At 31.4% G+C, this 25,028-nt stretch overlaps 2 protein-coding genes across 2 annotated transcripts; both read left to right on the forward strand.

The window, feature by feature from the left end:
• The first annotated feature begins 7,857 nt into the window (after nt 1-7,857).
• Nucleotides 7,858-9,046, forward strand: LOC124943624 (probable E3 ubiquitin-protein ligase HIP1). The gene is made up of 5 exons (XM_047484105.1): nt 7,858-8,178; nt 8,283-8,351; nt 8,454-8,576; nt 8,660-8,809; nt 8,894-9,046. The coding sequence occupies exons 1-5, from the start codon at nt 7,858-7,860 to the stop codon at nt 9,044-9,046; spliced, it is 816 nt and encodes a 271-aa protein (XP_047340061.1).
• A 12,504-nt stretch (nt 9,047-21,550) lies between these two features.
• On the forward strand, nt 21,551-24,144 carry LOC124942642 (multiple organellar RNA editing factor 8, chloroplastic/mitochondrial-like). Its single transcript, XM_047483183.1, has 4 exons — nt 21,551-22,004; nt 22,100-22,197; nt 22,291-22,356; nt 23,264-24,144. The coding sequence occupies exons 1-4, from the start codon at nt 21,607-21,609 to the stop codon at nt 23,926-23,928; spliced, it is 1,227 nt and encodes a 408-aa protein (XP_047339139.1). The 5' UTR covers nt 21,551-21,606; the 3' UTR covers nt 23,929-24,144.
• The last annotated feature ends 884 nt before the right edge of the window (nt 24,145-25,028 follow it).

Raw genomic sequence — 25,028 nt, forward strand, 5'->3', positions numbered from 1 at the left:
GCCAATATAAGGTTGTTCTTAAACATCCTTATACGACAATTGGAACCTTGAAATTCGTTCGGATGCAGGGGACATGTAACTATCATCTTATCTTTTAGTCCATCAGAAGATTGCATAGAAGAAGCAAGCAAATGTAATATACTTTTATCTTCTTCAAGCATACCTCATTTCAAAACTACAATTATGTAAACAGCTTAGTCTAATTCTATGTGAGTTTTGATGAGTTTTCGAAAAGGGAGTTTATTTTGACACTACTATAACAACTTCATAAATAAGTATATACGAATCCCGACAATATTTTATCGAACACCTTGTGGGCTCGCAAAGACAGAAGAATATGAATAATATTATAAAAAAATAAGTGTGCAAATTACCTTCAAAATGAGAGTTCGAATAATATAAAAAAAAAATTAACTAGTATAGAACACACAAAATGAAGAGGATGAATCGTTATCTTTGTCTGACTAAGAAGATAGAAGAAAAACAAATATAGCTAACTTACCTTCAAAACAATCTCTTCGTCCAAATGTAGAAGTGTGCATGCCTGAAAATCTAATAACATTGTCTAACGTAGGAGAACATTGTCAGTTCTAACGTTCATTTTCTAACTTTATCACCGATAGAATTTATAATAAAAATGAGCCGTTGAAAACTTATTTTAAAATAAAAATGAGCCGTTGGAAAGTATTTTAAAAAAACAATGAGCTGTCGGAAAATTTGTTTTTACGCGTATTACTTGATCTCCTTAATTTTCTGTTATATATTTCACAAAACAAAAATACAGAGTTTTAATTATATATAATATCATATCAGTAATCATATATATATATACGCGCAAACCCTTGGGGAGAATTTCGTCAGGATCACGATCGTCAGCACATTTGGCACGGTGGGCACAACAAAAACGGTCGCGCGAAATTTGGTTGTTCGATTTGGTTGTAGGTTACGGGAAGCGTGATCGGGGTCACGATTGTCGGCACATTCGGCACAATCGGCATGATCGGCACGTTTGACACGTTCGTCTAGAAATTGTTCGCTTGTGTAGTGAATCTTGGGTCTGGAAATTGGAAATACGTTCGCTAGGGTTGTTTGAGAACAGGTCGTTTGGGTCGTGATTGCTCTTGGTCATCGATTGTTTTCGATCGTTGGGTTGTAAAACAGGGTCATTAGTTTGCTAGTCTACGGTCATTCCTAGTTGTAGGTTATTCTCGATTGTAAGTTAATTGAGTTTTAGTGAGTTGTTTGCATTCTCAATTTCTTGCATTATCTAGTTTTCTGCTAAGATGGGGAGAAAGAATAGGAATAAGGCAAAAGAAGTGCATGACTTCGTGAAAATCGATTCAAGCAAGAAAAAACGATAGATGAAACAAAACAAAAACAAAGCTCTGAAAAAGCGGAAATACAGAAACAGATCTCTCATTGAGGAAAAACTAAAGAATGAAATTGAAAGTTTGAAGTCTGAAATAAAAAAATGATAGAATATGGAAGATTGGATACAACGAAAAGGGAAAATCTCTACGGACTCAAAAATCAAATTACGAAATTGTTGTTCCAAGCAAAAAAATGAGATATTGTGCTCGGTAAGGAAAAAACACAGTAAACTACTATCAAACTCAATATTCTCTATCTTCAAGATTGAAACTTACTAAAAAAGGAGGCTTACAAGAAGATAAATAGTTGGTATGTGAAACAATGAGGAAGATTATAAAGTGCCTAAAAATCAAGACCTATACTATCAAAACCAAAAGTTTAGATTCTTAAATCTTTTTAGAGTTTAAATTACCTACTGAAATGAAAGAAAAATGCATTAAAGAATTGGAAAATATAGTTGTTGGAAACTAAATAAGTATGAATCGTATACCTTTCTCAGTCACTAAGGATTTTTTGCTAAAACAATAGGAGTATGAGACTAGAAAAGGTATAAGCAATATATCCATGATCTCTATTTTTAAAATTAAAAAAGAAAACAAATCTAAAAAATATTCTGAAGTTGGGACACATATGTTGGGTCAAACTTTATGAAACTGAAAATGGTCTAAATGTATGAACCTACTCAGCAAACCTAACGAAATAACCCAAATTTGGTTCAAACTAAGGAACGTTTCAGCTTATATGTATAATGCAGAAGCACTTAGTCATTTTGCTAGTCTCTTAGGAAACCATTGTATATGGACCCAAAAACAGAGGAAAGCGAACACATCACATATGCTAGGATAAACATTTAAGTGCATCCTAGAAGCACTTTACCAGCAAAAACGACAGCAGTTGACAGAAGAGGCAAACCCACATACATGAATATTACGTATAAATAGATGTCAAATAGATGTGCATTCTGCAATACTTTTGAACATTTCAGTAATAAATGTTCAAAAATAATTAAAAAACAGTAGGAAAAACTTAAAGACGGAGATTCAGATGATGAGAATGATGAAGAATCGAAGAAAAAGAAAGATAAATAATTAGAGAAAGAAGAATGAGAGGATGAAAAAGAAGAAAAAATCAGAGGAAGTAAAAATGAAAGAATCAGGGACCCAAACTAAAGATGTAGATGCAGTGGAGGAAAATGAAGATGGAACTTTAAAAATAGACCGATGTTGTAAACCTAATCCTTAATTACTTTTAAAAACATCAGCTTTAATTCACAACTAAGAACTCAACTAATCTGGTTACGGCGGTTAGTAATAATATATACGACGCACTAAAATTCTGCTAGTCAATTTTTTATTATTATGTACAATGTTTAAAAGACAAAGACTCTTAAGGTAAGATAATAAAACTTGTCATTTGTATTTGGTTTAAACATTGTTTTATATTTGAGCATCATCTAGTACAATCACAAACTCAAATACAATCTAAAAAAACTATATGCCAATATAAGGTTGTTCTTAAACATCCTTATACGACAATTGGAACCTTGGAATTCGTTCGGATGCAGGGGACATGTAACTATCATCTTATCTTTTAGTCCATCAGAAGATTGCATAGAAGAAGCAAGCAAATGTAATATACTTTTATCTTCTTCAAGCATACCTCATTTCAAAACTACAATTATGTAAACAGCTTAGTCTAATTCTATGTGAGTTTTGATGAGTTCTCGAAAAGGGAGTTTATTTTGACACTACTATAACAACTTCATAAATAAGTATATACGAATCCCGACAATATTTTGTCGAACACCTTGTGGGCTCGCAAAGACAGAAGAATATGAATAATATTAAAAAAAAATAAGTGTGCAAATTACCTTCAAAATGAGAGTTCGAATAATATAAAAAAAAAATTAACTAGTATAGAACACACAAAATGAAGAGGATGAATCGTTATCTTTGTCTGACTAAGAAGATAGAAGAAAAACAAATATAGCTAACTTACCTTCAAAACAATCTCTTCGTCCAAATGTAGAAGTGTGCATGCCTGAAAAACTAATAACATTGTCTAACGTAGGAGAACATTGTCAGTTCTAACGTTCATTTTCTAACTTTATCACCGATAGAATTTATAATAAAAATGAGCCGTTGAAAACTTATTTTAAAATAAAAATGAGCCGTTGGAAAGTATTTTAAAAAAACAATGAGCTGTCGGAAAATTTGTTTTTACGCGTATTACTTGATCTCCTTAATTTTCTGTTATATATTTCACAAAACAAAAATACAGAGTTTTAATTATATATAATATCATATCAGTAATCATATATATATATATACGCGCAAACCCTTGGGGAGAATTTCGTCAGGATCACGATCGTCAGCACATTTGGCACGGTGGGCACAACAAAAACGGTCGCGCGAAATTTGGTTGTTCGATTTGGTTGTAGGTTACGGGAAGCGTGATCGGGGTCACGATTGTCGGCACATTCGGCACAATCGGCATGATCGGCACGTTTGACACGTTCGTCTAGAAATTGTTCGCTTGTGTAGTGAATCTTGGGTCTGGAAATTGGAAATACGTTCGCTAGGGTTGTTTGAGAACAGGTCGTTTGGGTCGTGATTGCTCTTGGTCATCGATTGTTTTCGATCGTTGGGTTGTAAAACAGGGTCATTAGTTTGCTAGTCTACGGTCATTCCTAGTTGTAGGTTATTCTCGATTGTAAGTTAATTGAGTTTTAGTGAGTTGTTTGCATTCTCAATTTCTTGCATTATCTAGTTTTCTGCTAAGATGGGGAGAAAGAATAGGAATAAGGCAAAAGAAGTGCATGACTTCGCACAAAATGAAGAGGATGAATCGTTATCTTGGTCTGACTAAGAAGATAGAAGAAAAACAAATATAGCTAACTTACCTTCAAAACAATCTCTTCGTCCAAATGTAGAAGTGTGCATGCCTGAAAAACTAATAACATCGTCTAATGTAGGAGAACATTGTCAGTTCTAACGTTCATTTTCTAACTTTATCACCGATAAGAGATCAAAAGTCTTTCATCTTCTGAAAGTGTTAGGGCTTTTAACCTCTTTCTCTAAATTTCTATTTAGTTATCCGACAAAGATTCGTCCCTTCTTAGCTCAATGAATTGGTAGGAAAAAAAAATGGGTCACTTTTAGAATTGGGACAACATTTTTTATTTTGTGAGACTCAACATTTTTAGATTGAACTTTTATTTAAAATATTGATTTGTAATTAATCTTTTAAAAAATAAAATACCAATTTTGGCCCTAAGATATATAGAATATATTAAGTGTATGTATTGATAAATAATTATTGTATCTATTATTTTGTTTACCAATAGGTAAATTTAGGTCAAATAAATAGTTCAATCATTAAAAGAATAAGATATTATTTTCTCACATACTAGTGGACTCATTTATACTTATTTTGTATGTTCCACAAAAAAAGGTTTTATAGGTTTTTTTTCTTTTTTTATAAATAACTAATATTTTTTATAATTTAAAAGAGAGTTATCTATATAAAATAAAAATAGTAAATAATATTTAGAAAATAATTTTATATTCATTTTATTCTTTTAGAATAAACAATATATATATTATTTATAGAGAAAAACTACACCTTATTATTATTATTATTTATTTATTTTTTAAATAAAGGAGAATTAGTATGATAACCTACATTCACGGCTCCCACATAAACTCAAAGTTTTTTTAAATTGAATTGGACACGTGATATTTTGGTCTCTTAAGTCTTACCACTAGGCTATCTTAGTGAGGTAAATGTGACTACAAGGGGTTAAACATATGGTTCGCAAACACTTAATCATTTAATTAGATGCAGAAATTTTGTCATCCGAAGATTATATTGATGATGACATAGTCGTCCAAAGTTGAGGATAATAATGTCACAATTGAAAAAACATACGGGGATCTACATTAAAAACAAATATTATATATAGTTATCGATCGTAGTAGTTGTCCAAAGAAGAAGAAAGCAAGCAGTTGTTGCTCCCACTCTCTTATTTATTATGTGCGATGATTCTTCAGCTTCTTTACCCTTCGATCTCTCCTCATTCGCGCCGAATTAGGTCAGACTATTTCTTCAGCTTTCTTAATGAGGAGTTGAATCTCCTCGATCGATCTGTTCTATCACAGCAGCTGAAGATTCACTAATTGAGACAGAAACTGAAATCGATCAACGTACGTAGTTGAATCTCCTCCATTGACAAGCTAGCTGGGTTTCCAACATTACTTACCGTGCCTCCTGTCCGACATCATCTTCATTTAGTTGCGCGCAATAGGTGAATTCCATTTTCATTTATCTTAAGTGTCTAATTCTTAATGTCTGTCTATCTATCTATCTATCTATTGTGATTTTATCTTCTGTGCATTCCTCATTCCATATTTTGATTGATTTTAGGTATATATATATATATATGTTATGGTGCTAATCTGCATAATTAAGCTAGTAGTAGATCAAGAAGATGGAGGGAGATTGATAACACAACAAATACTTTTGAGAGTTTTGGTGTGGTGGGAAGGTAACTAACTTGTTTCATCCACTGTTTCTTATTATTCAATCAATCAATCTGCTAAATATATAGTTTAATATATATAATAGATTATATATCTGAATGTATTGATGGTGCTTAGATAACTAGTTAAACATCACTGCTCCTTAGATCCTTAGAGATCAATCTGATATTGTTTATTAATTAGGATGAAAAAGATAGTCTTCATCATTATATGAAACTAGCTAGTTAATCATCACTCATCTTCTATCTCCGTCTTTGAATTCAGTTCAGTTGGCCTATGCTATGCATGCATTTGATTGTCATCTCCACATTGGTGGTCGTAGTTCTGATGGGAATATGCATGTAATATATATATATATGTTATGTTCAATGCGCTTTGTTTGATCACTGTCATCTGATAGAGAACACTGTTAGTGCTTTTGTTTGTTTCCTCCTCTTAACACACACACACATTACTCCCACAAGAACTGGTTAACTAACTTCACACTGCAGTTAACTTCACACTGCAGTGATCAACCATGAGGTTGCAAGAAGCACATTTCTCACTCCCTCTTATTATTAATTAAGATCAACCATCTTCTCATCTTCTGTTGCATTTCCACAACATTTTAATCATATTTATGTGCTAAGAATATGATGTACATATTTTCTAGAATCTAATAAGTAAACATGATAGTTTTATCAGAAAAGAACTCTTCCATTCTTCTTCTCCTTAACTTTAACTTTGTAGTAAACTGATATGTTCAATACTGACCAAGTCACTGAAAATAAACCAGTTAAAGCCATAATTATATGGTATAGCTCTCCTAATCAGCTAAGATGTTAGTAAGTTGGTTTGTTGTCTTTTTTTTTTTTATGGTGATAGTGGAATAACATAGGCTCATATCTTGAATGATATTTGTACTTTAATGAAAATCTGAATCTAAGATACTCATGGTATATAGATTATTTTAATATAACTTATTTTTCATCCAAATATATTTAAAGTTATATATTCAAGTAATATCTATATATTAAATTAAATCTATAATTTTATATTCATTTTCTTCTCTCTTTTTACCTCTTACATTAAAAAGTTAATTCAAGATTCTATTATTATTTTTATATAATACATACTATTTATATGTTAATAAAAAAAAATATATATATATATATATATATATATATAAAAGATTTCTGATATGATATCCAAGATATTATATATATATATATAAGATTATTATTTAATTATATATATATATATAAGATTTATTTAATTCATTATTTATATTCCCATATTATGTAAAATATAATATATAATATTCTTTTTATATATTAAATATATATATATATAATTACTGATATGATATCAATATATATATATAATTTTTGTTAAAGCCCACCTATGTATTTCTTTTGGGTTAAATAATACCAAATTAAAGAGATTAAGTAATACGCGTCAAAAATAAATCAACAGCTAATTTTTATTTTAGAATATTAATCTAAACTCTTTTTATTTATTTCCTAATTTTAAATTAATTCCATATATATTCTTATAAACCTAAATAAGGAATTGTCTAGATGATCAACCTCAAATTAAGAAATCTCCTTAATTCCTAAAACAAATAATTTGAATTTCCCTACACCCTATAAATACATCATTCACGGTAATTTTCTAAAACCACAATCGGTCATTGAAATTCGAAGAACTCAAATCATCCTTTGACCATCAAAGAGATCTCATTCGCCAATCTGGTCCATCAGAAAAAACTTGTCGAAGAAGACGAAGTGTCCTCTTCCTTCGTCATGTAAGCATGTTCTGTTTTCTTCTTATCGCCATTAAAGTTTGAGTTTGTATAAAGTTAACTTAATTATAATTGTGAGTTTTGTATTTGATTATATTCTCTAACGACTCCTTTCAATAATCTGACAGACAAAACAAAAGATAGACATACATCATTGTTGTCATGGATCATCGGAGGAATCAATTATACCATTATCGCAATTCATCCAACAACCACCGCATGCTTATTGTGAATTCTAGAATTAATCCTTCAAGTGGAAGGCCTCACCACAACTTTCATCATCATTATCATCATCATGTTGCACATCCTTTATCTCGAATGAGAAACCATAACCATCATCCTGTTGCACATCCTTTATCTCGAATGAGAAACCATAACAGGAATATCAATAACTATTCTCGAAGTAGACACTCTTCACCCACGTATCAAGCTAACGTGGAAACAATAAATCCCTGGCCACATGTAGTAATTTACCCTGAAGATGTAAATATTTCTTTTGCTTTTTCTTCATATTTTAGATTAGATTGGATTATTGTTTAATTAGTTTTAGTAGGTTATTATTAATAAAGTTGTTTGAAATTAAACAGGAAGTTGCCATACTCGAAAGTTCAGTTGTTGTTGATGGTCATCCTATGCACATGGACATGGCTATTAGGGTATGACCAATTATATCTTGTTACATTTATGTTTTATACTAATTTATCAAATTTTGGTGTCTAAATGTGTAATTTAGCTTGCATTTATGTTGTAATATTCAGGACGAGCTTGAATTGGTTCAAGAAACCGGCAGATATCTTCCAACTGCACCACCTTTGTCTCGAGTAAGAAACCATAATTCTCAACTACCAGAGACTTTGGACATTGACAACATGTCTTATGAGGTACGGTTGGATGTATATTGTATTATGTTCTAACTTTATTTAATTAATTTTAGTGTATAATGATTAATTTATATTGTATTCAGGAGTTACTATTATTGAGTGAACATTTTCCCGGTGTTGAAACTGGTCTATCTGAAGAAAACATTAATCTTCTAACACAAACACATATATTTGCTGAGTCGCAACTATCTTCTTCTAGTAATGGAACTAATGACTTTTGTGTCATATGTCAGGTAATTATATTCAATAATATATAGCTAATTAAGAATTTTATTTATTATAATACAGGTAACTAATTAAAATCTTTTGAATTTCAGGAAAATTATATAAAATATGATAGAATTGGAAGTCTCGATTGCAGTCACGCGTACCATTTTGATTGCTTAAAGAGTTGGCTAAAAATAAACAATATTTGTCCAATCTGCAAATCTCCTGGGTTAACAAAAGTTGAAGAAATGCAGATCGAATGACTACTTTTTTTTGTTGGACTACTTTTTTTGTTGGGATTTTCTATTGTGTGTATATCATTCTTATCCATTTTTTAATGGATTTTTCAATAATGTAATATTGACTTTGAAATTGTTTTTATGGTATATCTTTATGCTCATTTTATTTTAAGAAAAGTTCCTTATATATATATTAAAGTTAGATATAAATATTACATTCTAGATTTTTTTTAATGCTTTAGTTCTTTAAGTGAAGAGCCATATATTAATTTGTTTTTGACGTTTTACTGTTTTGGCGAGTTGTTTGATGTAAAAATATTTGAAAATAAATTTGTTTTTGAATATTTTAGTATATAATATATATATATATATATATATATATATATATATATATATATATATATATATATATATAATTACTAAAGATATGAAAGTGTCAAGCTGCACCTTTCTCCGCGACCTTCAGTCTCCATTTTTTTATTTATTTTTCTTTCTTTTTTTGGGAGCTTGCAAAAATAAATAAACACACTATTAATTTTAAATATATTTCCTATCTAATCTATTTATTTGTATTACATAAATTTATTCAAAAAAAATCGTCCAAAAATTAATTAATTTTGAGTCCGATAAACACAAAATCATTCTCAAATTTAATTATTTATTTAAATCTCGTGCAATGAGTCTGTATAAGATATTTTCATAAATAATTTATTTTTAAATTATATCATTAGAGTTTAAAGAATTAGTGTTTACAACGTTGCTAGAGTAAGACTTTACGAAAATCTCTAACAGTATTTAATCGCATGTACACGTGGATGTCATGCCACTATTTTGTTTATTAGAAAATCGAACTCCTCCAATACTTGTACACTTCGATATAAACATTTGGTTGGAATTAAACCAATCACATTAATTAAATGAAATGAAAATTTAGATAATTAAATTAAATGTAATTCATTCCAAATAAATATAAATTTACACTAAATTTAAATTTGAATATTTAGTGAATTTTTTTGCTAATGGATAATATCGAATGTGAATAGATAAGATTGAATGTCAAAAGTTTAAAAATGCGAAAAGTCTAGAAATGACAATCGTTGGATTGATAAATGAATTTATTGTAATGATTTAATTTTCAGCTATATATATTTATCATGTTGGAACCCTTTAAATATATCTTATTCATCAATTTCATTATCTCTCGAGAATTCGAATTTTTTTGTATTTTTGAATGTTATCCGAGTTCTTCACTCAACTAAGTGTTCTTCGAGTTTTTGACTCAACGTATTTCCATTGAAACCCGGTGATCGATTATGTACTTTTTCAAGTTCATTGCGTTGTGATTACAGTTTTGAATCACTATTATTTTTCGTTGTACCGTATAAGACAGTCATCTGCAATATAAGCTCCGACACAAAGGGAGACGGTGTAACTATTTTAAAGAAAATGTGTTAATCACATATCTCGAATCTACCTTTCAAATCAGTGATTTTGTTTTTCATACATTTTACTTTATTTTCATCTCTTTGTAACATTATATTTATACATATTTATATTATTCAAGATAAATATCTAACAAGCTTAAAACAGTTTTAGTGTGTTAAATTATTAGTAGATTGCGACATCAAAATAATTTTTCTTTGATGTTTCAGAAATACGAGCTATAATGTTATAAAAGAGATATGAATGATGCCTCAAGGATGAAGTCAATTCTATATATATATATATTATAAATATAATTTATTTGGAATAAAAAAGAAACTGAAAAGTTAATTTTTAATTTTTAAGAAATTAATAAGGATTATAATTTATTAATAATTATTAAAATTAATTATAGTTGAAATATATAGTTTAAGTTTTAAAAATACTTTATTTTAAATATATACATTCTTAAATTAATTAAACACTAATAATTAATAATTAATGAGAATGTAATAAGGTGATTGCTAACTAAAACAAATAGTCTATTATATATAAATTGTCTTATACATTACACTTTAATCATGATGCAAAATTATCGTTTTTTAATGTGTAATATATTAATTTATTGTCTAAGTTAAGTCAAATAAAATAGAATGTTGTCATAATGGTAGAAAGACTAAAGTTGGAAATCAAGAAGTTGAAAGGTTATTTAGCTTAGATTTGAAAAGACAAAAGAAGATTCATAATTATACACACTAGTAGAGATTATGAGATGAATGAAGAAGAGATGTGAGATGAATAAAGAAGTGATGTGAGATGAACCATAAACTCTAATGTGTAATACATTATTTTATTGATAGGGTCGAGTCAAATAAAACAGAAGGTCGTAATAACGGTAGAAAGACTAAAGTTGAAAATCAAGAAGTTGAAATAGTTATTTAGTTGGGATTTGAAACAACAAAAATGAGATTTATAATTATGTGACACTAGTAGAGGAGGACCTATTTGGTCCTTTATTTCAAAAATAAGACCTTATTTGATCTGGCTTTACAAAAAAAAATCTTAGTTGAATTGAGAAATGATGTGGCAATGTGTCAACGTCATCGGATGCAAACGTGCAATCGTAAACGAATGTGCAAACAGTTTCAGCCAAAGATGTTTGAAATATTATGATTTTATTTTTTTAAATCATGTGACATGATGATGAATATTTATTGATAACATATACTAATTTCTTTAAGGGTGTGTTTGATGAGGGAGAATTTAAATTAGCATTGAAATTCTAATTCTAATTCTAATTCCATGAGAATTGGCATTGAATTACAATTCAATTATTATGTTTGTAAAAATTATAAAATTGTAATTTAATTCCAATTTCTATGTTTGGGAAAATGATAGAATTGTAATTCAATTCAAATTTCTATATTTGTAAAATAAAATATCGGTTTAAAATGTTAACTTCTTAAATATGTTTTCACGTTTTGGCACGTTTAATATATTTTTGACATGTTTAACACATTTAATACGTTTTTGACATGTTTAACATGCTTAACACGTTTTTTACACGTTTAACACGTTTTTAACATGTTTAACACGTTTTCACACTTAAAATACATTTTCACACGTTTAACATGTTTTTCACGTTTTTGGCACATTTAACATGTTTAACATGTTTAACACGTTTTTCACATGTTTAACATGTTTTTCACGTTTTTGACACGTTAAACACATTTTGGCATGTTTAACACATTTTAGACAAGTTTAACACGTTTTAGCACGTTTAACACGTTTAACACGTTTTTACACGTTTTGGGCACATTTAACATGTTTTTGATATTTTTAATACGTTTAACATGTTTTTTACACGTTTGATAAGATTAACACGTTTTTATGTTTTTGGCACATTTAACATATTTTTGACATGTTTAACACGTTTAAGATATTTTGACACGTTTAACATGTTTTTGACACGTTTTACACATTTTTGGCACGTTTAACACGTTTTTAATATGTTTAATATGTCTTTGGTATGTTTAACACATTTTGATAAGTTTAACACATTTTTGGCACGTTTAATATATTTTTCACGTTTTTGGCATGTTAAACACATTTTTGGCAAATTTAATATGTTTTAAACATGTCACAAGTGTGTTAAACGGGTCAAAGCGTATTAAACATGTCAAAATGTGGTAAATGTGCCAAAATTTAACAAACGTGTTAAACGTGCCAAAAATGTGTTAAACATACCAAAACGTGTTAAACGTGCCAAAAACGTGTTAAATATGTCAAAAACGTGTTTAGCGTGCCAAAAGCATGATTAACGTGTTTAATTTGTTAAAACGTGTCAAAACGTAAAAACGTGTTAAATGTATCAAAAATGTGTTAAACGTGCCAAATAAGTGAAAAACTTGTTTAACGTGCCAAACATGTTAAACATGTCAAAAATGTGTTAAAAATGTGTCAAACGTGTCAAAAACATAAAAAAAAATATGTGAAACGTGTTAAATGTGTCAAATATATGAAAAACTTGTTAAACGTGCCAAAACGTGAAAAACGTGTTAAACGTGTCAAAATGTGGTAAACGTGTCAAAAACGTAAAAAAACGTGTTAAAACTGTCAAAAACGTGTTAAACGTGCCAAAAACATGAAAAACGTGTTTAATGTGTTAAAAACGTGTTAAATGTGTCAAAAACGTGAAACCGTGTCAAAAATGTGTTAAACGTGTCAAATATGTGAAAAACTTGTTAAACGTGTCAAAACATGCAAAACGTGTCAAAACGTGTTAAACGTGTCAAAACGTGTTAAAAAATGAAAATCGTATTAAACGTGTCAAAAACGTGTTAAACGTTTCAAGGACGTGAAAAACGTGTTCAATGTGTCAAAAACGTGTTAAAAACATGAAAACATGTTAAACGTGTGAAAAACGTGTTGAACGTGTAAAAATGTGTTGAATGTGTGAAAAACGTGTTAAACGTGTTTAATGTATGAAAAACGTATTAAACATGTCAAAAATATGAAAAATGTATTAATTTAGAATTACAGTTCCGACCTAAAAATATTAAAATTGATAAAATAACTTGTAAACTTTTTGTGTGACTTATAACAAGGTTTATAATAATGGTTTATAATAATTGTATGAAAAATTTGATCATATTTTGATTTTAACTAAAAAGTCAATGAAAGTCACAATTGTGTATACTATGTGTAACCTTCGGAAAACTTTTGTCCCAGAAAAAACTTGAGTTCGAGAAATTTCAAAATTGGTTGCGTGTCAGAAATCTTTTTAATAAAACTTTATTTTAAAAAAATTTATAAAAATATGTAATGATATTTTGAAATTAATTATAACAATAATTAATTAAGATCAAATTTTAAATAATTTTTTTAATTAAAATAATCAAATTAAAATTTGATTAAAGAAATCTGTATTTAAATTAATTAAAAATAATTTTAAAAATTTTTTTATTTGATAAGAGTTGTCAATTGATTTTTAAAATTAATAAAATTTTACGTCTACAAACGTATTTTTAATTAGAGTCTTTTTTATGTTCTGTGTTTGATGATACTCGGGAAATAATTTTCGCAATATCCTTCGTACTCATTTTAAAACGGTCTCTAGTTTATAAAGTCTTGGCTTTTGAAAAAAAAAGTTTTATTACGTTTTATTTAACCAATTATTATTCAAATCTTAGACATGCACATGTTTTATTGTATTTAACATTGTAAAAACAATATTAAATGTTGATACATGAGGCTGATGCCAACGATCAATGAGGATGTTACCTGAAAAATATCAGTTTTAGGGTATTAGAATCTAAAAATAAATCTCAAACAGGCCCTTATCAAAATATTTTTTGTAAAAATATTCTAAACATATTTTGAAATCATTTTTTATTTTTTTTCCATATTCTTAGAATATGGCTTAGGATTTTAAAATTATAAAAATAATTTTAAAATATAAACCAAACAGGCCATAGGATCGGTCCTATCGGTCATGGGTGCGATTCCTTCGGTCTTGGGTTGGGATCCCTCGGTCGAGGTATGGGAACTCTCGGTCGGGTGTTGAAAACTCTCGGTCGGATGCAAGAGTCATCTCATGGTTGCGGAAGTCATCAATCGGGGTGCGGGAATCCTTGATCGGGGTGTGAGATTCCTCGATCGGGCGCAAAATTCTTTGGTCGGGGCTTATAAATGATTCTAGGATCGTGTTCCAATCAAGAAATCAGATAATCAAGTAGTATATGAAATTGATCGAACTGAAATGTAAAAATTTCAATTTAAACTTCTAATTCGAATTATAGTGTGATTAAAAGCTTACTTGGAACTAGAGAACACTCCTTAACTCTTTTAGAAGCTTCATGAAAACATGAATCAGAAATGTACAATCTTACGAAATTTTCAAAATTTCAGAAAAGCTTAAAGATCTTCAATGACGGATTTATGTTCAAGAGTGATTGAGAGCTTGAGAGTGGATCTCTTGCCTTCAGTTTGTCTAGATGAGGCTATTTATAGCCTCCCAAGGTCGTTTCATTAAGCAAGTTGATCGAATTTTTGTCAAAACCATCAATGACATTTTGTTTGTTCTTCATCCGACTTGCCCAATTTGGCCAACATGAGGCCTATGATCGTAGGAGAAACGATCACCATGGTGCTTTTGAATCAACTGTTATAGTGGACTAACAATGAAGTTCCATCTTTGAAAATCAAGGATGAGATTTGTTCTTACCATGTTCGTCGTCACGAGGAATAAGACTAACCAGGTGAAACGACGACGTTTTGGGCAAAGAATCGAACGTGGGACACTCCGTCCATTTTCCATTTGCGATGGGCGATCCACGCGCATTTGGGTTGACGTCGTTAGAGGCATCCTCTATTGATTTGTTGTTGCACAGAAGCACGTTTCTTCTATTGTAGAAGGCTACGCGGTTGGCCATCTGATGGTTGTGAGGTCTGTTGCACTAATTCGTCTTGGTTTCAGTTGCAGCAGATTCCAACTCTTTTCCAACCTTGGAGCTTGTTTAAAATTGATTTTTTTTCAAGCCCTTTTTACTCCATTTTCAACCTACAAAATATACAAAATATTTTTAATAAATATGACATTTATTTTGTCTATTTATTTTAATTTTTGTATATTTTTTGGTTTTAATAAATAATTTATTTGGGATAAAATGGATTAACATTTGTGCTAAATTATTTATTTTAAACCCCTTTGATTTTCTTAAAATTAATTTGAGATAAAATGAGTACACATTTATCCTAAATTATTTTATTTATTTTTCTTGGCCTTAACTTAATTAATTGGGGATTAATTATTTTAATAATTAATCCAATTAATTATTTAATCACGTTTAGCCTTAATTTTAATAATTTTGAATTTATTTATTCAAAATAATTTATAAATTCGGGAAGTTAAATTTTAGTACTTATAGAGTGCCCCTCTCGAACTGAGTTTGATTATAACAAACTAGTTTTTGAAAACGTGGGTTCGAGTATGACATCTAACACTAAATTTTTCTGTCTAGTTTCATTTCTTTGTAAAAGTAATGGAAAGATAGAACTTAGAATGAGCAGATGTTGGAGTGACCTTCGTGTTGTTGCGTGTAGCATTTGTCGAGGCTTTCCAAGTATTGATCAGGGATTATGAATATTTTATTGGTGGTTATCTTAACAAGAATGAATTTTGGATCCTGTTTTACAGATCTTAACAAAGTATATGTAAAGTCTATATGATGATGGTGCATAAATGACCATAGATATTTGTTAAAAAATCAACTTTTATTAAACGTGAATATCAATATATTATTCATGTCAGATGCATTTTCAACTAACGGGCGATAGTATTTAGTTAATGTTTGTTGGGATAGTCATAAATGACTAGGGTCAATGTCACTCAATAAGACAAAAGGAGGACCTGCAAAATTTGATAAAATTATTCATATGGGTTACTAATAAGTAATATTTTTAAAACGATCACATGCAAATGATCGTAGGACTATCAACATATAGGTTTTCATGAGGGTTGATAAACTTTCTCACGAGGGTTACTAACAAGTAACATGTTGGAACAATCATGTGTAAATGATAGTAGTATTATCAACATATAACTTTTACGTGAGAGATGATGAACTTACTCAAGAGGGTTACCAACAAGTACATGTTGAGATCATGTGCGAATGATCGTAGTACTATCAACAAATAGATTTTCGTGAGGGTTGATGAACTTGCTCACGTGGGTTACCAACAAGTAATATGTTGAGAACAATCATGTGTGAATGATCGTAGTACTATCAACAAATATGTTTTCGTGAGGGTTGATGAACTTGCTCACATAAATTATTAACAAGTAACGTGTATGAACGATCATGTGTGAATGACCGTAGTATTATCAACAAATAAGTTTTACGTGAGAGTTGATGAACTTGCTCATGGGGGTTACTAACAAGTAATGTTTTAGAACGATCATGTGTGAATGATCGTAGTATTATCAACAGATAAGTTTTATATGAGAGTTAATGAACTTGCTCACGGGAATTACTAACAAATAATATTTTTTTTGAGTGATCATATGTGAATGATCGTGAGTACCTATTGGACAATAGGGTTTATTTTGTAGATTTTGATAAAAATTTATTGTGGAAGTTGATAAACTTATCACAGGAGTTATTAACAAGTAATGTGTTGGAGCAAACATATATAAATGCTCGTGGTTGTAACCCCCGAGAAATTCCTAGTGCGTAGCTTAACATGCATCATGGACACATGGGGAATCGTAGGGTGGCTCGAGGTTCGATGCATTTCAACCTTGGTTTGCGTGTCATGCATCTTTTTAAAACGATATGGAAGAGAGACGTAACTTGGACAGTAAGGAGTCAAACCAAGGTCGAAGTAGTGACTTTGTGAGGATATCAGCAAGTTGATCATCAATAGACATAAAAATACCCGAAACTTGCCTTTTTTAATAACTTCATGAACAAAATGATAGGCTAAGGCTATATATTTTATCTTAGAGTAGAAAATAAGATTAGCACGAAGATTGTTAGAATAGATAAACGGATTGGTTGTGGGAAGGTAACCAAGTTTAGTGAGCAAGTATAAGACTAATAGAAGTTCACTAGCTGTGTCAGCTAAGGCTTTGTATTCTGTAATTAGGTTTTTTTTCTCCGAATTAGTGTCGTGGTGGTGCTACGGTTGAGGAACGAGCAACATATCTTTGCTTCCGAGAGCTTCAAGAGATGAGAGTGCTACTGCGATACAACAATTAACTAGTGGTGGAGATATAATCATCCTTATCACCCGCCCAATCTGTATCCGAGTAAGCATGAAGGGTTAGCGGAGAAATTTTCGAGATGAAGATTCCTTGGTTGCAATAGCCCACCAGATAACGAAGCACCCATTTGAGGGCAGACCAATGTGTCGTTCTGGGATGGTGCATGAACTGCACAAGTTTGTTGGTGATGAAGGCAATGTCTGGGCGAGTAATACTTAAGTATTGAAGACTTCCCACAAGTGCACAATACTTAGTTGGGGAATGTAGGATATCACCAGAATCTTTGAGTAAGGTGTTAGCCATGTCTGATTTATGGAGTAGATCATTGATGTATATCCTTTGCGAAAGAAAGAGTCTCGTGACAGAATGAATTACTTCGACGTCCAAAAATAGGTAAGACATCCAAGATCCTTCAGCGAAAATCGAGCAGCAAGAGTGGAAATAAGGTTAGAAAGCTCTGTAGAGGAACTCCAATAGCAATGATATCATCAACATATACTAATAAATAGAGTGTGGAACCTGAATTTTGGTAGATGAAGAGAGATGCACCTATAGTTGAATTGACAAAGCCAAAAGAAATGAGAAACGTGCGAAGCTTCGTATACCAAGCGCGAGGGACTTGCTTTATGCCATAAATTTCCTTTTTGAGGCAACAAACATGATAAGGGAAACTTTTATTGATAAAACCGGGGGTTGGAGCATAAATACGTTCTCTTTGAGCATCCCTTGAAGAAAGACATTATTGACATCAAGTTGGTGGATGGATCATCCATGATGAATTGTAAGTGTGAGGACAATGCGAATGATGACTTGTTTAACAACCAGACTAAATGTCTCTATATAGTCCAACCAGGGCATTTATGAAAACCTTTGGCGAGTAGTTGAGCCTTTTACCGATCAATCAAGCCATCCGATGTCATTTGATTCGAAAAACACATTTGCATCCAACCAAATTTTGAGTAGAGAACCGACTAACAAGTTCCCTCTTTGAGCGCCAATTAGGATCGCGAAGAGCTTGGGTGATGGTGTTGGGTTCGAGTAGAAGAGAGGGTTGGACAATAAGATTAAGATTCTTAAGGGGTTTGTCAATGTTTTTTTAGATCGGGTGATGATGCCAACCCCATCGGGTTGGGGTTTCTTGTGAGGGTTGACAGCGGGTTGAGATGGTGGCACAAAACATTATGGGGATGATGATCGAGGGGACTCGGATTGGCCATAGAAGGGTGGGGGAGCCCATACCTTATCTAGGGGGTTTAGGGTGGTACTAACCATGAGTTGATTTATGGGATGGAGTACAGAGAGCTGAAGTGGGTCTTATTGTTGTTTTGTACTCGGAATGGTTTGAGGGACTAGGGAGCTGCATGAGAATTCAGATTCAATGAACTTGACATGGCGAGAGGTGTATATCCTTCTAGTGGTTGGATTGAGACACGCGTATGCATGTTGATCGACCGAGTAACCTATAAAAACACACATAGTAGACTTTGGTGCAAGTTTATGGTTAACATATGGTTTAATCCTGGGAAAATACAAATAACCAAAACACTTTAACTTATGATAATTTGGGAAAATTTTGAGTAATTTGTAATAGGGTGACTAGTGCCCAAAAATTGATGTTGGGAGTCGATTGATGAGATAAGCGACTATTGTCATGGCATGAGGCCAACATGTGCCGAGTGATGGAGAAGAGAGAGACCGATTTTGGCAATGTATCGATTATGGCGTTCAGAAATTCCATTGTCTTTAGGTGTATGAGAAGCATGGTGTGATGGCTTATGCCATGAGTGCTTAAAAAGGGACGAAGACCAATATATTCTCCACCATTATCCGTGTAAAGAATTTTGATGTTGTGTTGAAAGAAATTTTCAACGATCGATTTAAATTTAGAAAATAAAGTTTGCACATCAGATTTGCGTTTTATCGAATATAGCCAAATATAGCGAGTGAAATGATCAACATATATGAAATAGTAGCGAAAACCATCAATTGATAAAATAGGGAGGTCCATACATCAGAGAAAATTATTTCCAAAGGATAAAATGATTTAACAGTGTATTCATGGAAAAGAAGTTTATAACTTTTGTTTATTTGACATGAGTTTCAATATGATTGTTAGAATTTATTTAAACCAAAGAAAAATACTGTTGAATAAAAGTGAAGATAGAAGAGGAGGGAAGCCCAAACCTATGGTGTCATGAAGTAGAGGAGTTTGTACGGACAAAGTGGACAGACATGGAGTTGGCTGGCCAGATAAAGAGTCCATTCACGTACGGGCATTTATGGGTTGTTTGGCTCGTCTGCAAGTTCTTTACATGAAAAGAGATTGGCAGGAAAACAACAACAAAGTTAGTTTGTTTGGTAAGCTGAGAAACAGAAAGGATTTTTTATTGCATGGAAGGAACGCATAAAGTATTTGAGAGAGATAAGTCATTAAGTAAAAGTGTTCCAAAATTAGAGATGTTTAAACCTAAACCGTTACCTATAAATAGTGAGTCTGGACCCGTGTACAAATGATGAAGTGCTAAATTGGCTAGATAATTGGTGACATGATGCGTCGTGCCATTTTCAACCAAAAAATTATTTTGAGATGTGCCAATGATTGTAGCATGGACTTAAACTTGTCTAGGGTTAGCAAAAGAGTCACGAGGAGGCGGCGGGACACCAAGATGCTGCTTCTTGAAGGTGTGACACTGAGACAAAACATGACCCTTGACAGCGGCCAAGAAACGGTTTGCGATTTCTAGGGCGTGAAGTGGATGATGCAGATCAATCATGTCTTTTATAGCATGATCCTTGTCTATAACGTAATCCCATAATACTCAAAGATGAATTTTAAGAATGTAGAATCAAAAGAAGCTGTCTAGATTCTCGGTTAAATAAGCTTATGAAGGAAAATGTGAATCAATTTAGAGGCGAATTCTAGAAGGAGATAAAATTTTGAATTTGATTAGTAATTTGTAGTTCAATGAACGAAATAACAATCTATCCTGGAAAATCGAAAGAAATAGAAAGTATTTTGCTGGTTTAGCATGGAAAACATCATAACAAAAGAACAGGTGGTCAACTGCATAAAATGGTATGGTCTACGAAGATAATTCTTCAACACCAATTCATCCTTTAGCTGATTTATAGGAAGAGACTGACGACGCGAGATATAATTCAAAAATACATAAATATACCTGATGCTAATTGTCTAGTATGTGATGGGAACTAGGAAAACATATATCATTTATTTGGGGAATGCTCATTCGCATCTATATTTTGGTCTAATTTTGCAAAGAATATGAACATCCTTAACTTCCCCAAAACATTAAATGAAATCAAAGAAATGATAACGATGAAAGGGAAGATAGACAACTTATACGCAAATTTGCTGAAATGCTTTTATGGAGCAATGATCTACAATGTGTGGAAGGAAAGAAATGCAATAATTTATAGTACAATACGCCAGATTAGTAAAGAAAGTCTGGAAAGATGTAGTTGTGGACGACAATGCACTAAATCATACTTGGAGAGCAATTTAGAAGAATGAAAAAAACTGGAGCTTAAGCCAAAGATGGGATATCTCATATGCAATAGTCACTAACAAAATAACGAAAATATAATGTGTTCGTTTAGGGTTCCGCCGCCGTGTCGTCGCGAGAAAAGAGAGAAGAGAGGGAATAGAGAGAGAAAGAAAATAACGAAATAAAAAAATTTAAATATTTATATAAAAATAATTATTTCGCGAAACGCGAAGTCTATTCGCATTACGCGATAAGGGTATTTTCGTCTAAAAAACAAAACGGTGACCATGATGCAAATAAAGACGGGTCATTACGTCAATTTCCCAAATAATAAAGCATCGTTTGCCCTGAAAAACCTCCTTTTCTCTGGCTCTAGGGTTTTGGCGGAAATGGCGACTAGTTTCATCCGGTCCTTTCTCACCACCCAGCGAACGGAAAGACTAGTTTTATGTCGCTTCTACTCTTCAACCTCTTTCCCTTCCCGTCCTTCTTCCGTCTCGACTATCTATACTTCATTTCTCGTTCGCTACCGTCCACTTGTAGCTGTGCCATTTAATTTCAACAGGATTTCGTCATCACCTTTCAGAAGCTTTTCTACACGCCAGACTTCGTCGTCTATTAGTGATCCGAATCCCAACTGGTCAAACAGACCACCTAAGGAGACCATACTGCTAGATGGGTGTGACTTCGAGCATTGGTTGGTCGTCATGGAGAAGCCAGAAGGAGACCCCACAAGGGACGAAATCATTCATAGCTACATCAAAACCTTGGCCATGGTGGTTGGCAGGTTGGGTCTTGTTATTTTCTATTTCTTTTGTTCTATGAAGAAGGGTCTGTAATTTATATAATATTTGTTGGCTATTTATCATTATTCATTGACAGCGAGGATGAAGCTAGGATGAAATTGTACTCTGTTTCAACAAGACATTATTTTGCATTTGGAGCTCTTGTATCTGAAGAACTATCTTACAAGATTAAAGGTTTGATTCATAGGCCATATTTCAGGATTGTTTACATTTGTCTCCCCTTTGTATTTAGCTTTTGGAACTTTAACCAGATGTTTTTGCACACAGAATTGCCAGGAGTTCGTTGGGTGCTTCCTGACTCATATTTGGATGTTAGGAATAAAGACTATGGAGGTATTTATGCTCTACTTTCTTTTCCATTTATGGAGGACTGGATCTAGATGACACAAGGAAATATAGTGGATGTTTTCTTTTTTGTCGTATCATTTTGAATGTTATATTTGCTGATTCTTGGATAAAAAAATAGCTGTTGAAAAGTAGTGTAATATGGTGACCTGAAAATACAATAGTTTCTTCAAAAAAATGATTTGCTTGAGAGATGACAAAAGCCTTTCTTCTAATGCTGTGAAACTTTCCTCTATGCAATGGTGCCTACCTGATTTACTAGTTAAAAGACCTGATTTTGTAGTGGCTTAACTGTAACTTATTTTGTCATTTTTTCATAGTGGGTATGTGAGTCTCAAAACTGTGGGCAATCTCTTTTCAAAGGAATCTTTTGCCAAAGATTGTTTTGACTCGTAAATTACTTTTGAGACACCTTCTACTGTTTGTTTAGTGGAGTGTATTAGTTAAACTGAGTAGCTACTCAATAATATTGTTCTTCTTGCCTATACTAGTTTTAATGGTCTCCAATAGAAGTGTAATTTACATTCTGACATAGTCGATAGTATGTGATACAAGAAAGTTATTGAAAAACTACTTAACAACTATAGAAACATTAGTTCTTTGTGGATCGTCAAGTGATTTAGCTACATTTAAAACAAAATATATATTCATGCCCATTTGGAAACAATTTTTAGAGCAGGGGTCTGGATTTGGACTTGAAAGCATGGATAAAATATATATCATGTTCTGGAACATAAATTTAGTTAGATATTTATTCATAAATTTGTTGACAAGTTCTCATATAAATGGAGACCTAGCTATAGAAAGTGTTTCCAAATGGGCGAACTACAAAAAATACATAATATTATTGTATCCATAAGTTTTATTTTTAATTTATTTTATTTCATGGTGACAGGGGAACCAGTTATTGATGGCAATGCTGTACCGTATGATCCCAAGTACCATGAAGAATGGGTGAGAAATAATGCCCGTGCAAATGAGAGAAACCGACGCAACGACAGACCACGCAACTTTGACAGGTCAAGAAACTTCGATAGGAACCGCCAAAATATGTCACACAACATGGGAGGAGGAGGAGGTGCACCACCAAACATGTCCAGTCCAGGCAACAACATGGGAGGTGCACCACCACCAAACAATATGTCGGGTCCACCACAATTCAACATTGGTCAAACAGGACCTAACAATACTGGAGGAGGAATGCCCCCAAATAACATAGGTCAAACAGGTCCTCATTATACTGGGGGAGGAATGCCATCAAACAATCAACAAAATGGCCAGTACAGAAATGGACCAAACTATGGAGGAATGCCGCCACCCCAAAACAGAGATTATCAGCAGCAACCTAATAATAACTATGTACCAAACAGGTCTGATGGAAACAACCAATATCAACAGCAGCAGCCTAACTATGTACACAACAGACCTCCTCAGGAAGGGAACCAATATAATCAGCATCAGCCTAATTTTGTAGCAAACAGATCTGAAGGGAACCAATATAATAATCATCAACAACAGAATGTGCCTGGAAGAGATGGGCCACCAACAAATTATCAATGAAAAATGCTCTTGTTATTTCTTTGCTGCGAATTTTTAATATATTTGCTATGCTTTTTTGCGCATGTATTCATGTTTTAATTTTTTGTAGTACATGATGAATCTACTATCTTGTTTAATTTGCAAGTTTTTAACTTGCATCAAATCAAAGTGTCATTTTGTAGGTAAGAATGGTAGAGATAATTATTATACATCTTCCTTTTTCAAGTTTGGGTATTATTATTAATGTTTCCGAATGAATCTAGATAACTATTAATGATAATTTTTAAAAAATTGAGAAAAGAAATTTTAAATTTTAAAAACAAAATCTATCAAACATCATGAATGATTAACTATTAATATTTTATAATATTGAATAACATAATATTTAAAATAAAATTAAATTTTGAGAGAAAAAATTTGTTTAACCAACTAAGCTAAAATAGATACTTGAGTCGAATTGTGTATTGACCCGTCCATAAATTTAAAACGGTAAAAAATAAAATTAAAATTACTATAAATAATGTTTTGAACTTATAACCTACCCAAATAAGTATAACTAAGCTAATAAAAAACTTTATATTTAAATTTAACACTAAATTTGATAAATATGGGACATTCTTACCGTTTGATCCAAAATTTAATGATGTTGTCGATTTATGTGATAGGTAGGTCTAAATGCATTATATCTTTATTTTAGATGTTTTTTAAACTTTATATACTGATGAATTTAAAAATAAACTTAAACTTTTTACAAATTAAAATCATTTTAAAAATTTATATAATATTATTTTATTTAAAATATTTATATATAAATAATATTTTGTTTATTTCGTGCAAATTAAACATGTAAGGGTATATGCTAATCTTTATAATACATGCATTTATATAAAATTTTTAGAGTTGTAAATTTAATTAGCTATAATATAAGTATATAATAATAAGATATATTTTTATTTGTTATTATAAAAAAAAAGTTGTATATATTTTGATGTTATGTACCCTTCTTGATTTTTAATATATTTTAGTTTCTCTCAACATCAATTTAATCTAAAATTTTTGTCGTAAATAGACTAATTTTAGTTAGGTTTAGTTTGAGTTTAAGGCAGTTAAAATTGAGAGTC

Source organism: Impatiens glandulifera, chromosome 6, assembly GCF_907164915.1.
Source record: "Impatiens glandulifera chromosome 6, dImpGla2.1, whole genome shotgun sequence".
NCBI classification, from domain to species: Eukaryota; Viridiplantae; Streptophyta; class Magnoliopsida; order Ericales; family Balsaminaceae; genus Impatiens; species Impatiens glandulifera.

What these genes read in the sequence shown, in the direction of transcription:
- LOC124943624 (XM_047484105.1), top strand. Translation starts at nt 7,858, where the DNA reads ATGGATCATCGGAGGAATCAATTATACCATTATCGCAATTCATCCAAC. An exon ending in ACATGGACATGGCTATTAGG is followed by an intron (nt 8,352 to 8,453) that starts GTATGACCAATT and finishes TGTAATATTCAG; the next exon opens with GACGAGCTTGAATTGGTTCA. An exon ending in ACTTTTGTGTCATATGTCAG is followed by an intron (nt 8,810 to 8,893) that starts GTAATTATATTC and finishes TTTGAATTTCAG; the next exon opens with GAAAATTATATAAAATATGA.
- LOC124942642 (XM_047483183.1), top strand. Translation starts at nt 21,607, where the DNA reads ATGGCGACTAGTTTCATCCGGTCCTTTCTCACCACCCAGCGAACGGAA. An exon ending in TTGGCCATGGTGGTTGGCAG is followed by an intron (nt 22,005 to 22,099) that starts GTTGGGTCTTGT and finishes ATTCATTGACAG; the next exon opens with CGAGGATGAAGCTAGGATGA. An exon ending in ACTATCTTACAAGATTAAAG is followed by an intron (nt 22,198 to 22,290) that starts GTTTGATTCATA and finishes TTTTGCACACAG; the next exon opens with AATTGCCAGGAGTTCGTTGG.